Source organism: Amyelois transitella, chromosome 25 (genome assembly GCF_032362555.1).
Source record: "Amyelois transitella isolate CPQ chromosome 25, ilAmyTran1.1, whole genome shotgun sequence".
In the NCBI taxonomy this organism is placed as follows: Eukaryota; Metazoa; Arthropoda; class Insecta; order Lepidoptera; family Pyralidae; genus Amyelois; species Amyelois transitella.
This window is the reverse complement of record NC_083528.1, coordinates 2238680-2254116: the sequence shown is the minus strand read 5'-3', so window position 1 is coordinate 2254116 and position 15437 is coordinate 2238680. Positions and strand designations below refer to the sequence as shown.

Below are 15437 nucleotides of genomic sequence, written 5' to 3'. Positions count from 1 at the left end.
TTAGATTTATACGTACTTGTTAATTATAAGTTGCTGTAGCTTAAAATATATACTTAAACATGTCTATAATTAAATAATGATAAATTATTTAATTGGGTTGAAAGTGAGTTAGAAATTGGAAATCAATTGAAATAATCAAAACTGTATTGACAAGGAAACTTCAATTAATCATTGGAAGAACCTAGCCCTTAACCGACGAGCTTCCATAAAGAAAGTCATGAATGCAGATGAAGAGAAAAAAGTATGCAGGGATCGTGGCAAGTGGAAAGGTGTAGTCTCTGCCTACCACGTTAGGAAAGAGTGGTATAATGTTTTTAGTTAATAAGTTTAATACTGTATATAAAAATAATGTTATATACAATAAAATGATAATTGTTATCAACCTTAATAACAAGGTGATTAAGGTCAGGCTAATATAAGTATTGAGACACAAATATCGAGTATTGTTCCCAAGATGTGATTCTGTGGGGATCTTTTGATGTTACGGTCCAGTGAAATTAATATATTGTTGTATGTTATTTAGTAATAATAAACATTCTGCGTATACGCTACGATTTGGGCGGCACAATTTTAACACACACATAAACTACGTTCGATACGATGGCTTTGAGATTTAGATATAGCGGCAGGTTGCTAGCAGAAAAAAATGTTTATTTGTTGTACTAATAAATAATTTGGCATATAATAGCAAATGTATATTAATAATGGCAGTAAATTACACAGACAAAATTTGCACAGTGTAGAAAAACAAGCGTGATTCACACATACGAAGTTCTGCTATTCGACAAGAGATGGCGCTACTTGTGCGCTACAATGAGCGACTCCAGCATTTCTTGGAATAACCACCATAATCTCATATCCTAAAATAGTCTATTTCTGTGAAGATATTGTTATGAGATTACATGCAAACAGACTTATACTTAATGAATAACATATTTTTTTATTACACGAAGAACATTTTCTTCGAAGCGTACGATAACAATATGATATTTTACGGAAAAGTACCTATGTACTTATATAGACTGAGTACTTATATAAGAAGGAAATATTTACCCACTCATATATTTAATTCAGTTTTATCATTTTTTAAATGAATAATTAAGTAAATTTTATTAAAAAAAATCTGCTAACTCAACTGAATTTGTTTATTATGTTAACAAGATTCTATAAAATATAATTGTGATATGATTGTGATAAAAAAAGATTTTTAACCCGTATTATGCGCGAGAGAGTATAGAGTCGAAACAAGTTCGTTAAATGGATGGATGGAAATAAATGAGTTGCAGCGAATATTTTTTATTATTATATATTTTTTTCTCACTTATTCCTGTGTACCCACAGAAATCTATGCGATTCTCCAATTAGTACTCCAAACTGACTAGCTTGCATGAAAGGATTTATGAAATATACCTACATGAAGAAAAAGAAGTGTGAAAAGGAGCTAATGCATTTTTTTTAAACATCGTAACACATAGGTTTTTTTATTCGAAACTAGCTTTTACCCGCGCGAATTTAGCGCCACCTTCAAAAGATTATAGATTTTTCGTAAATCCTACGGGAGCTATAGTTTTTGCCGGGATGAAATACCCTATGTCCTTCTCAGACTCTAAAGCACAATTTCAAGAAGATTTGTTCAGTAGATAACGCGTAAAGTGACAACGCATTTTCAATTTAAGTTAGGATTGGCCGTTGACCACAATCTGCTGATGGTAAGCAAGATGAGATGGTGCACGCAAGTCCAAAATAATGCGTATTCACTGTTTAAAAATCCATCGGATCCGGTTTTTTGTTAAAATATATAAAGAAACCAAGTTAATACAAGTCTCAAGTTCAAACTACTTTAGCGCTAACATCTAAAAGACACGAGACAAAAGAAAACCATATAAAATATTGCATTTGATTGCATTGCGCGTCTTGGCTGTCGTTGTAACCGAGTAAACAGGTTGTATAGCTATTTAAATAAAATGCATCCAGCCAATAAGTTGGACGAGAAATTGCATCAGCCATGCATTGATTCCATTTACTTTATTCGCTCTCAATTTCTTTACAGATAAATTTTTTTATGGAACCCCTATATTTAGCACATCACTTTGTAAATTTGTATTCGTTTTTACAATAGTTGAAGAATCTTAATTTAGAGAAGGCTTTATGGGGGCTTATATTAATAACACTATTGCTTATGAAATATTTATGCGTTTTTAACAATAGATACACGATGTTTATTAAAACATCTTTATATAGGTAATTCAAACATTAGTTAAACATCTTTATATATCTTTGACATATTGCCTTTAATCATGTTGTTGGTCGATTAAAGTAAATTTTAATTTATTTATTTCGTTAACATGCATACATAAAACATAGATTCAATTTACCAAAAGTCTTAAAGGAATCATAAATTTCCACATTTACCATCTCACTTAAATCAAGAGCTAGCTTTTAAATTTAAGAAGAAGACAGTCATATCACTATTTCTTTTAAAATATTAATTCACATTTCCAATAGTCACTGAAAAATTTTTGAACTACTTTAGAAAGTCTAGATGGCGTGTCAAATAGAATTACGTGGACGTGACCGACCATCACGATTGTAGAAGGTTCGAATCCGGTCGGACTTTTATTTTTACACGAATTCGTGGCTCCCGGAGAATGAGCTATAGAAATTAGTTATTGAGCCCGTGGAGTTTGAGATCCATTATTATTTGATGGTCATTATGTTGTGGATTCACTTCAATCATTTAAGGTTCACGAACGGTAACTTGATGAATTTCTTGGTTTTCAATTTGGTTACGAAACGTTATGATATTAGATTAATCGTAAATTGTATTTATAAAAAAAGTTAATGCAACTTAAATTATGAGCTATTTTTCATATTTTTTACCTACTCAATTAATAAACTTCATTTGTTACACATATCCGTTAAATTTATATGATTTGTACATTTCAATGAAATTTTGAACTAGGAGAACTAATAAAACACCAACTTTTTCAATTTTACATGATTGTTGAGTAGTAATCGGTGCTAAATTGAATAATCTCGAAAGTTGCTTCCAATTTAAAGTTTCGAATTCGATAGATCGTTCCGAATTTCAATTCTTGGCACCATTTAAAATTTTTTGAAGAGCAATTTCAATTCCAAACGTTCGTTTTTCAACTCGTGTCACAGTTTAATTTCTAACCAGCCTGTGTTAATCAATTCTCTTTCACCTTTAAAGTTGTTATTTTTCCATCAGAGTTTGTTGAATTACTATAAATAGGTAGTTCTTATTTTAAACTCACAGAGCACGAATTCAATTAATTTTATGATAGATTAAGGGCCGGTACCCACCAATTATTTATGTTTTTACGCGCCTATTAAACATGTTGGAGCACTCATTAATTTTGATTTTAGATCATCAGTCAGTAATCAAACCGGAGTGGGATAAATCATATCTCTTGTTTTTAAAATTGTATTTATCACACGTGTATCATAGAGTACAACATAATTTATTCTTTCTTTCGTCGGCGAGTGTGGTTTATTTTCATGTCACATATCATAGGTACCTAATTTAAGTTCGACTTACAGTTGATCAACATATAATTGCCGTTACTTTACTTAAATTTACATCTTCTTATCTTATTGTAATTGCTCTTTTAAAAAAGTCGCGGGTTATCTCAAACTGATAAAACAACTCCAATTCAGCCAGTGTTTTATCTTAATTTATAAGCAGGTCAAATTCTCGTAAACATGAACCTGCGATTTAGCTGGACCTAAGAAGTATTATAAAACTTGTGCTATCTAAAGTGTTATCTAAAGTATGACAGCGAACACGTGTTAAATTATATACCGAAACAGGTATCGGACGCAGCTAAGCTATTCTCGGTTCAAGAATTTCAACGGCGTCGGGTATTACAGAAATGGCTACACTCCTTTCTGCTCTAGTGTTATGTCCTCTACAATTTAGATTTATTTCATCGTTTGGGGTGGGATGACCTGCGCTAATTGACGCGGTGCCCCGTGCATCGACACTTAAGTCACATTTAGTCGTATTTGTGGCAGGGGACGCCAGTTTAAACGTTTAGTTTATTGCCGTGTCAGTCGAGCCTCGTTCGGCGTTTAATTATTTCTTCCCTCGTTTCTGGCTTAGGATTATTTCCTGCCAGTATCCAGTATTAATTAAAAAAGATTAGTGTCATTAAAATTTATAAAATAATCTGTATTATGCATTTTTTTTAATGTTACATTATGCTTAGTAAAATGAATGACTATTCACATTGATGAAAATAATGCACATTCACATCATATTTTATTACATCTCGACATCCTCATTCTTGCATCTCATTTCAATTTATCGCTGCACTTAGACCTACGACCATAATTACTCGGACCCAATGAGAGAGTACACCATTCAATAAATCTTTCTGATAACCGGCAATTATCCAACAGACTTACAATTATAACGGCAAAATTAATGAGATCCACTTACCTAAAACTACCAATATGAAACACAAACTAATGTACAAGATCATCAGGAATCTTTGGTAACTAATAAACTAATAATATCACACGTATATTCGACAATCATCTACTCGATTGTCGAAATTTTATATCACAGTACACATCACTAACTAAACAATTTCGGGCGCAGAGCGATCCCATCGGCTCATCACTACATTACGGGTACAATTTTTTGTTGAGTCGAACGCATTTGAACTTTTTCTACGCTGCACAAAGTTTCGGTCATCGTACGCTGACGACGCGAATGCAATCCAATACACTTCCCATCACAGTTCACAAAACTTTCGCGATGCGAATCGATTCTTGTTCACTTTAAATTGTTTAACAGTTACACTGACGATAGTTTCGGGAGGAGGAGCGACATAGGTCCGCCGTCGCCGGGAGTCGGGACGCAACTGAAGTGAAGTTGCTCGGGATTGGTGAAGAATGCGCCGCGCATGGTTGCCACACCGTCCACGCTCGGCCCGCTCTCCACCCGAAAACGAGTGGCGTGCTTGAGCATGCAATTTAAAATAATCCTTGCGCCTATCGAACTTGGCTGGGTAACATAACCAGAATCAGGTAGTCGTGCATTGTGAGTGCCGTCGCCCCCAGACTTGGCTGCTTCGTTTTCATAAACATAAGTACGCTTCTCTGCTTTGGGATTACAATCCTGATCGTCCGTCTCTTTCTAATGGAACTTTCGAATAAAAAAAGACAGGTAAATGCCGAGCCTATGGTGTTCAATGGCCGGTATTACAAATGTAACCTTTTCGAAACATGCTATCTGATACAAGATACGTACTTTTTGCCCCGTACTACCAATTTAACGCATTTTAATAAAATGTGGAACGTACGGTAAATATTTACGCAAAGGAATGTTTTTTTGTATAAAATATGCTCATGTTACTTGTTAAGTTAGAAGCTTGTTAAAAGTTTAGAAATGCGTGGATGATTAAAAGTTAGCGGCGAAGTTCGATCAGTTTAATTCGTTTATTAAGTTCTATTTAAAAATATAACAATCTTATTTTCTTTGATTCTGAGAAATATAAATCTCGATGGAAACATCTGAATTATCGTAAAGTTATTTTATCGCATTCCAAAAATCTTGAGAATGGCAATCCTATTAAGATTACATGGTCAAAGTATCAAATTTTCCGTTTTAAATACACCCCCAACGTCGCTGGTCGAAAGCCCCAAAAAAATTTAAAAAGAATTCGTAGGGCTAACGATAAACTTTTTTTTTAAATTTCTTACGTACTCTGTGGAAGGTCGAAATTCGAACGTTGTTTTAAATTTGGAAGTTTAGGATAACAATAAATTTCGCGAGCGACAGTGTACAGTCAACCGCATATCAAGTTGCCCTTCTTGGAACTTTATTACACGGTAATTGTAGCGAATTTGCAGTAAATCTTGGAAGGTTGATATGCTGTTGATCGTACGACGTTATAAATGTGCGAGGAGTTGGGTTCACCTCAGCGATTCTTTAAAACAATTCAAATAACAACAACGAAAGAATGTCAACATCCTATTTGTCATACTTTAGAGGATAAATAATGTATTGGACAGTGTAGTGTTTGTGAGTACTGTATCACGTTTCAAAATAACGTATTCGAAATATGAATATTTTTTTAAATAGTTAATTAAATAGAAAAAAATATATTTATTGTCATTATAATTCTCCTTTTCTTTTAAAAAACTTAGGCCATTTTTACAGTTTTTTTTGGTCAATATTTGTTTTAATCATTAACTCTTCATACTGTACAAGAAATGAAGAACGAAATTTAAATTATTTAGACATGATGACTATTGATGATATTAAAACTAAATTGACACATTAATAATTTTTTTAATAGTTATTTGATGAGCTTTTTTCCGAGAGTATCTTCTCTCTTTCTACATACATATAATAACGTCTTAATCCTTTACGGGGTATACAGGAGTTTTTTCTAGTTACCAGACCACCATGGAAGCTTAATATAAATTTATCCACACTAACAACAACAAGAAAAGATTTGTTATTTTATAACGAATAATCTTTTATAAAAACTACTTTACCGATTTTGATGAAATTTTGTACAAAGATAGAATAGACCATTTGTTTTGGATATTCGCACGGCAGCGACGCCCCGCGCAATAGCTTGTTAGATAATAATTTAGCATACTTGATATTTAGCGAGTTTGTTATTCAGTCACCAACCGTAAAAGCACCCTAGGGACTCACTTCCTAATAGTCTATGGTACCAAATGTCAAAAACATTAACAAGAAAAGGACAAAACATTATAGCGGAACAGGTAAGCGCCCTACAAATTGAAAATCGGTCGCATAATTTTTGGGGGCCATAAAATTTGTTCCGTCACGGGTGGTGGGTCTATTTCTTTGTAACTCTGTGGAAAAATAATTGAAAGTACAGAATAGAGTTTGTAAAATCATGATAGCACTCATTATTATAAAAAATAAGGTAGAGAATAAATACTGTGTAGTGAATACCTTGGCCTTTTAGAATAAGACAATTGTAATTCGTATGGTCAAAGTGAAAAACTTAGATGCTGAGCCTGTAATTTTTATCATCAATCAATCATTTTTCTTTATCACTGTGAACAGACCTCGCGCTCTTCTACAACGGATACCAAAAAAAAAAAACAAAACAAAAATTGTAACTGACAGTTAAAAGACTTTTGTAAAAAAAAAAACGATATGGGGGATATCGTCCTAACTGTTATTTTCAGAATGTCTATGTCCGTCACTCTGTCTGTATGTTTTTACACGCATCACGCGAAATCCATTGCTCCGATTTGGATGCGGTTTTATCACATGTGATCCAGCTTAAAAACTGGTATATGGGTAAGGCCGCCGAAATTGTCAATTTTTTTGTGTGACTTTTGGTCGCTTTTTGTCGAACTACCATTATGAAGAATTTACTCCATAAATTGTAAAGTATACCTTAAATATATGTTTACCATCGAAGAGTAATATGATAGCCCCTACTGTTACTGTAATACCGGTGCAAAAATTCCAGATATAACTTGTTTGACGACAGTTTGAAATAAAAAAAGCGTCTTACTTTTGTGTTACATTTTTTTTTGTGTGACGAATTTATACACCCATTGTTTCGATTAAAACTACCAAATAGCAAAACAAAGTATTAATATGGCATCACTGTTACCGACATATAAATGTAAAAAAGGCAGCCATGTTATTTTGTCACAGGAGGCATTTTGAAAGTCCGTTACATAACTTGCTATGATTGAAAAAAAATTTAAATTGTGATTTTGAAGGTAAGTAACAGAGATTTGTTTATTTTTGTACCGAATTTCTATGCAAAGTGTTTAAAAGTGTGCGTGGAATCGCTCATAAGCGTCTAATTGTAATAAATAACCAAGTTATAACCAAAAAATATTTTAAATGTTTTACTTTTGTGTTGCTTTTGTATGACATATGTGTTACGCTTGTATTACTTCTGTGTTATTGTAACACAAATTTACGTGTTGCGTAACACAATAGATTTGTAAAGCCGCATTCACATTCTGTCAATTGAAAGTCGTTTAGTTTTAATGGTGCTACCTACAATCTCCCGTTGAAATAATAATTATTGATGTTTGATTCCTCTCCGTCGTGCTTCTTCCAGCCAGATAAATAGGCAAACAGAAAAAATATAAAAGTCATTGTTTTGGTTGTAGGTATTGCGTTATTTGAGAGTCCTAAAAAAATGTTTACCTATTCTATTTACTTTAAAAAAATATTCTCGAAATTTACAAACCGCGATGAGTTAATTTTACTGGTTAATATCTGTGGTACACAAGTGATATAAAAGAACCAAATATACGCGGGGTTTTTATATGTGGTTCAAATATGAATGACATTGTAATATGTACTAATGTTATTTACAATTTTGGTTGAAAATTACTTGTTATTGATCTTTGTCGTAATGAATCACATCTTTTCATTGCAGCCAAATCCCTGATGCGCTTCAGTTGTAACAGCTGTAAGGAATCCGATGTCTCCTGTCTTTCAAATCACTTAAAAGCTATTTCTAGAGCTTCAAAAGCTTCTGCGTGAGATGTTCCTTGACATTCATCCTCAGTGTCAGTCTCTTCTTTGAGATGAGAGCGGGAGTAAACATTCGGAGGCGCGTTTAAACTTGTCGCCACATGTCTAGTAGCGCGTTACTGGACCCGTGACGCGAGTCCGGATAATCGGAATTTCGGATAATCGGGATTCTACAAGTTTTCCCTGCTAGTAGAAGTGGTATGTGCAGTACAACAGAAAGTTAGTTGTATTCATAATATTTTTGAAATTAAAAATATTGGTAAATTACTAAAGTCTTTTATTCAAACCCTTTTTCATTACCTATATCTGCTTTGTGTTGTTTTGTATGTTTTACTCTTATGGTGCAATAAAGAGTTTTATCTATCTATCTACTTCATTTTTACTACAGTTACTTATATTCGTTAAGGTTATTTTAGTCACCAATCTGAAACGAACTTTACCCAAAATGTTCGTTGCTTTTGGGTTACATTTGTGTTATGGTAACTCAAAATATCTTGTGTTACTTTTGTGATACAATTGACAATTTTGGCGGCCTTACCCATATATACTTTTCCAACCCGCTTTGGTAAACTTTTCTTTATTAAGATTATCATTACTGAACTAAAAGTCAAAAAGATTTCATTTAACAGCGAACGAAGTCTCGGCTAACAGCTAGTATACGAATAGAATATACACAAAACAATTTTAACACAAAATGTAATTTTTGTACCTTTTATATTTTATAACTAAATGACAATGAACTAAAGTTATTATGATATTAATTTTTGCTTGCATAAGCATACAGTTCAAGGTTCGATATCTGGGTTAGCTGTTGTTTTTATTAACTTATAGATTGAGAAAACGATAGCACAAAAAAACAATTAGTTCCAAAAGACATCGCAGAAAGCAACTGAAGGATAAACTTGGATATCAAAACACAAACATACTACCGTGGTAAATATAGCTGTTCAGATAACTTTAGTGACTAGTCCATGCTAATAAGTTAGTGCCGTGTGGTTCCCGGCACCAATACAAACAAGAACAGGACCACTCCATCTCTTGGATATCGTAAAAGTCAACTAAGGGATAGGCTTATAAACTTGCGATTCTTGTTTTAGGCGATAGGCGAGCAACCTGTCACTATTTGAATCTCAATTCTAACATTATACCAAACAGCTGAACGTGGCTTCATTCTTTTGAAGGATGTGTCCAACCCGCAGGGGTTATAGACGTGACTATATGTATGTATGTATTTTAAAACTAATAAGGCATTTTTATGAAATTAGGCATGAAGAATTAGGTATAAAGTTCTTTAGCTCTTTTCCTTTTGGAAATTCCTATCGAAGAAAAACCTCTGCGAAAAGCCTAGTATTTTCATATTTGATATCGTTAGCTTATAAGGCTGCTAGGATGGTCTACTTCTAGACTATTAATGTAAATAACCAGTGCTAGCAAGAGAACCCAAAGCTGATGTGCTATGATTGTGGATGAAGCGAAAGAAGTATGCAGGGATCGTGGCAAGTGGAAAGATGTAGTCTCTGCCTGCCCGTCCGGGAACGAGGCGTGGTTTTGTGTATGTATGTATGTATGTAAATAAAAACACAGAATGCCATAATAAAGCTAAGAAGCATCATTACTATCTTAAGAGTTAACATATAGAATTATTAACTTTTATGACCGCACTAAAAGACAATGTTGTTACTCATAAAAAGATGGTGGAATTAGGTCACAGACCCAGGGTTTTGGTTGTAGAAACTGGATTAATTAGCTAAATTTACATTGTACTCCAATCGCACTATGCCTTAACGAATGCATAATGTTTTTTTAATTCTTAAAACTACCACGAAAATATGAAAAAAAAAGAAAACCATCTTCTTTTATCTTTTTTATTGAAACCGATTTATAAGCTAAGAAATTATTTTTTTACGGACTCTACTTTTTATTACAATTTTTTACTTACAGTTTGAAGCGGGGCAGACAATCCCTGCATACTCCTTAAGCTTCATTATCATTCACACATCTTTTCTTCACCTAACTTGTCACCATTTTGTAAAAGTTTCACTATATTAATACATATCATCGTCTGTAACCGTTGCAAGGTAGACAGAGCCAACGGTCTTAAAATAATATTGATAGGCGTCTGGCTTTATGATAGAATTGAGCTTCAAATAGTGGCAGGTTGCTAGTCCATCGCCTAAAACAGTAATACCAAATTTATAAACCTATCCCTTAGTCGCCTTTTACGACATCCATGGGAAAGGGATGAGGCACTTCACCATATTCACTTGGATATAAAAATAAAATAAACCAATCCAAATTAATTATGATTTTTTTTACTAATATATTAAAAAAAGCGCTAATTTTAGATGCAAATCAGACCAATCCACTCAATAACGCTTCGAGTTAAGTACAATGTTAGTACATATGTACCGAGCGTTCGTGTATGTTAGGTACAAATGGATCTAAAGGACAAGGTATTGCGTAGTCTAGATAGACACTGTAGTTACCTAGCTCTTGTATAGTATGTCGGTACAGGAAACAATAGTGCTCGAATATAGCATAAAATAATTAATGTATAGAAATATCTCAATATAAAAATCTCAATTCTATCTTAAAGCCAAATAGCTGGACGTGGCCTATCAGTCTTTACAAGACTGTTGGCTCTGTTTACCCCGCAAGGGATAGGTATAGACGTGATTATATGTATGTATGTATAGAAATAGTTACGCGTAGATTTATTTAATTTCGTGTTAATAACATAGGCGATGGGCATAATAAGCAACCTGTCACAATTCCATCATTTAGCCAAGCAGCTGAACGTGGCCATTCAGTCTTTTCGTGACTGTTGGCTCTGTCTACCCAGTAAGGGATATAGACGTGACTATATGTATGTATGAATAACATCTCTCTCTCATTTCTGCGTGTTCCCGGTTGCACCCTCCACAGAAGTGTTTCGGGGCCCGGGGTCCGTCTTCCGACTTTTCTCTCTCCACTTGGTCCGAATTTCGGCGTCCTCAGATTTCAGTCGATAGTGCGAATAAGATCACAGATTAATTATATAATAGTTTTCGTTAAATTTGACGTTGGCGGTAACAATATGGTTCAAATCACATTTAGAATAGTTGCATAGTATATTTATTTATATTGATTTCACTGGTTGCAAACAAAAGTTGAAAACACACTAGTTGAAAGTGCATCAAAAATTTTCAAGACAAAATTGGCAATTAAAATTTTACCAAAAACTTTATATACCTACATACATACATACATATAAGTCAATCAAGAAATGGGATGGCAAATAAACTTGGAATTCTTCTTTTAGGCGATGAGCTAGCAACCTGTCACTATTTGAATCTTTATATTCAGCTGCACGTGATCATAGCCTTTTCAAAAGAATTTTCGCTCTGTTTACCCCGTAAGGGATACAAACGTGATCATATGCAACCCCTCTTTCTGGAGGAGTAGCCAGGGACTACATATTTTCACTTACCACTATATTTGCATACTTTTTTTGCGTCATGCACATTGATCGCTCCCATCATGGAGGCTCGTTGGTTTAAGGTACTCGTACTCTCGACTTGACCTGACCATTAACCAGGACGTTCTATCTGTGTTAACTTTATTTTGCCTAAATACTGTGTACATGAAGTGGCTTGCAGTTGCGTCTAGGGAACAATGTGCAAAATAATCTACATTTGGTAGGAAACAAACGTTTACGAAAGACAATAGGTAGCTGTTATTTTAGTCCACTACTAGTGTGTCCAACTGTCCATACGAAATATAAACTTGACTGTTCAGGGTTCAACGGGTATATAAAAAATTAAATTGACGTCCGGTGAAAATGCTGCAGTGTAGTTTGTTCCGCTGCTTCTTCTACACATGCGCTTTGGAAGCGGTAGTAGATATAATTAGATTTAAGTGATGTGACGTCAATAAGTGATACCTAGTATCCAATTCTGAATATTTATTTATTTTTCTATATATTTAATTATTCTATATAAAAAAAAATACTATGCCGGGATAAATTGGGGCAGAAAAACTTTTCATAAAACTAGGTGGAGGGCTATTGGATAGGAATATATGGCCAGCAGTGGGCGAATATATGCTGAAGAAGAAGAAGATAAAATAAAAAGGACTTTTTGTTGGTCTAAAATATGCTAATAATACACCCCAAAACTCGTAGAACATATTGAGCCTTAAATTTAGGATATATTTATAACAATCGCCATGATGCTGTTCAGTTTAAGAAGAAGATATTTAGCCAATAACATTGAAAAAAAGAAGACTAATCTGTTGATATATATTTTTTTTCTATTTTCAATAAATTTTATTAAACAAATTATTAGTTTTTGTCATCATGTTCACACAGAAAAATTGTATTAAAACAAACTAAAATTAATATGTTAAGAACGGCATGTGTGTATGGTTACCAAAAATTCTGGACTTATTCCAGAATTTTTGGTAACCATACACACATTGCGAAAAACACTCTTTTTAAACAGGATATAAGCGAAAATATCCGCCGAAAACCGATTTCATCTGGTCACATGAAAATTTCAAAGCTATGCTGCGCGACCATTTTACTCGCGATCATTTTAGATTTTGAGAAATGGTGAAAAAAACGTTGTTTTAAATTTAACATTTCATAGTAATTGACTAAAAAATATTATTTATAATTATACGGCCACTTTCAAGGAATTAAAGTACAGTGCAAGTAAGGTGAAACTATACCTTCGAATTTCCAAGGAAAAGGGAGGGAGTGTTCCTATTTTAAAGTGCCGAACACCACTATTCTTAAAAAAAGCATACAATTCCAGTTTGAACTGGATTCACCGCGTGCGGACAAAGATGGCGGCTTAAGGCATTATTTGATCATTTAGGACGTAATAGTGGTACACCATTGGCATTGTATCTGCTGTGCATTGCTTTCCAGTAATATGGTAGCCATTTCTCTGGAAATTTATGGACATCAGTCTTTTCTTTTTAGAGGACCACTCCATCTCTTTCCCATGGATGTCGAAAAAGGCGACTAAGGGATAGGCTTACATTTTTTTTTTAAATGTACCAATATTTATGTACATAACATTAACTAAACGTGACCTTCGAGTATTTTCGGGACTGTAAGCTCTGTCTACTCCCGTGTAAAAGATAATCATGATATAAGTATATATTTAAAAAAATATAGAACAGAAGCGATTCCGCTGAACGTGGCTCTGATATTTTTTTAAAGAACGTTGGCTCTGTCTGCCCTGTAAGGGGTATAAACGTGACTGTATGTATTGATTTAATTGTGTTATTTCAGACTTAATTATGTATAAGCCGTTTCTTTTTAAAAGCAGCTGTACCAAGAAATCGTTAAGCGGCACGTCAGTATTTTCCAAGAAATACTGAAAAGCCGTATGGAGATATATAGCCATACATACAACCTTTATCCATAGCAGGCTAGACAGAGCCAACATTCTTTAAAAAAATATCAAAGTTCGGCGGCTTAATGTTGGAATTGAGATTCAAATAGTTGCTAGCGCATCGCCTACAAAAGGAATCCCGAGTTTATAAGCCTTTCCCTTAGTCGCCTGTACAACATCCATGGAGAGATATGTAGTGGTCCTATGCTAAAGTGTAGGAAATCACACGGCATGACAGTAACACTGGCATTTTTAAAAATACCTAAATCGTAGGCTCCCTACACACTCGCGACTCGCAACCTGCTAACAATCGCATGATGCCATTAAACGCACGAGAGGCGTGTAAACGCATATGGCATGTTTAACACCTGCAACTATGTAATTCGAAACCAAAATGACAACATATGTATATAGTCATTTTGGTTTACATACATACATAAAAACACGCCTCTCTCCCGGAGGCAGAGACTACCTCTTTCCACTTGCCATGATCTCTGCATACTTCCTTCGCTTCATCCACATTCATAACTCTCTTCATGCAAGCTCGGCGGTTTCGGGTACTTTTGACCTGACCCTTTACCAGGACGTCCAAAATGACTAATTTCCACAAATACTTAAAGACTAAATTTGTGAGTTAAAAAAAAAGCCTACTAATACACACATAGTTTCCATGCTGTTGTGCCGTGTGGTTCCCGGCGCTAATAGAAAAAAGAATACCCACGACTACTCCATCTCTTTCCCATGGATGTCGTAAAAGGCGAGTAAGGGATGGGCTTATAAACTTGGGATTCTTCTTATAGGCGATGGGATAGCAAGCTGTTACTATTTGAATCTCAATTCTATTGTTAAGCCAAACAGCCAAACGTGACCATTCAGTCTTTTCAACACTGCTGGCTCTGCCCACCCCGTAAGAGATAACGTGATTATATGTATAAATGTATTCCAAAGTGGAATAAAATGTTAAGTTCCTACAATTAGTTTCAAGTCTGCAATTCACCCACTCATCCGCCGACGCCTTAGAACCATATAATGTCAAAAAATACACAAATAAATCTACTAAAGGTGCGTCCACTACAGTATCCCATTAAACATGTTTACGGACGAAATAATCACGACCCTAAGTACACAATTGGTCAGACAACAAAGTAGCCTCAGGTAAGGACAGATGAAATAGAATCTTACGTCACACCGCAGGCGGGCTGGACACGACACGACTGATTATTGGCACGCAAGCCGTGTGGAGTTGGTAACACCTGCGATCGTGGAGTAGGATATACGATAGAGCCCAAGATTGTAGTTAGTTTGTAGCAGGAGCAATGATTCGGCTCGACCGCCACCAAACGTAAGATCTTCCGCCAGGCTAGGTCAGAGGTTGTATTTATGCTCCAATCCATGAAATCTTTGAAATCGCGATTTGATTCTTTGCTGCTATCGGTTGAGCGCGTCAATTTCTTCGCGATGATTGACAGTTGTTGTGTGATTTAATGTTGCGACGAGTGGCGTAGAGATGTCGCCACAAGTTTGTC

At 34.6% G+C, this 15437-nt stretch overlaps 1 protein-coding gene across 3 annotated transcripts in view; it reads right to left on the bottom strand.

Moving 5' to 3' along the window:
- The window catches only part of LOC106142769 (uncharacterized), a 537134-nt gene that overhangs the window by 35294 nt on the left and 486403 nt on the right, over positions 1–15437 (bottom strand). Inside the window, exon 1 of one of the 3 annotated variants that reach the window (XM_013344649.2) lies at positions 4466–4923. The exons of the other annotated variants lie outside the window; for them this stretch is intronic. Within the exon in view, the coding sequence (XP_013200103.1) occupies positions 4466–4508 (43 nt within the window). The 5' untranslated portion in view covers positions 4509–4923. Of the gene's footprint in view, positions 1–4465; positions 4924–15437 lie in introns of those variants that run through there. 3 annotated transcript variants of the gene reach the window in all.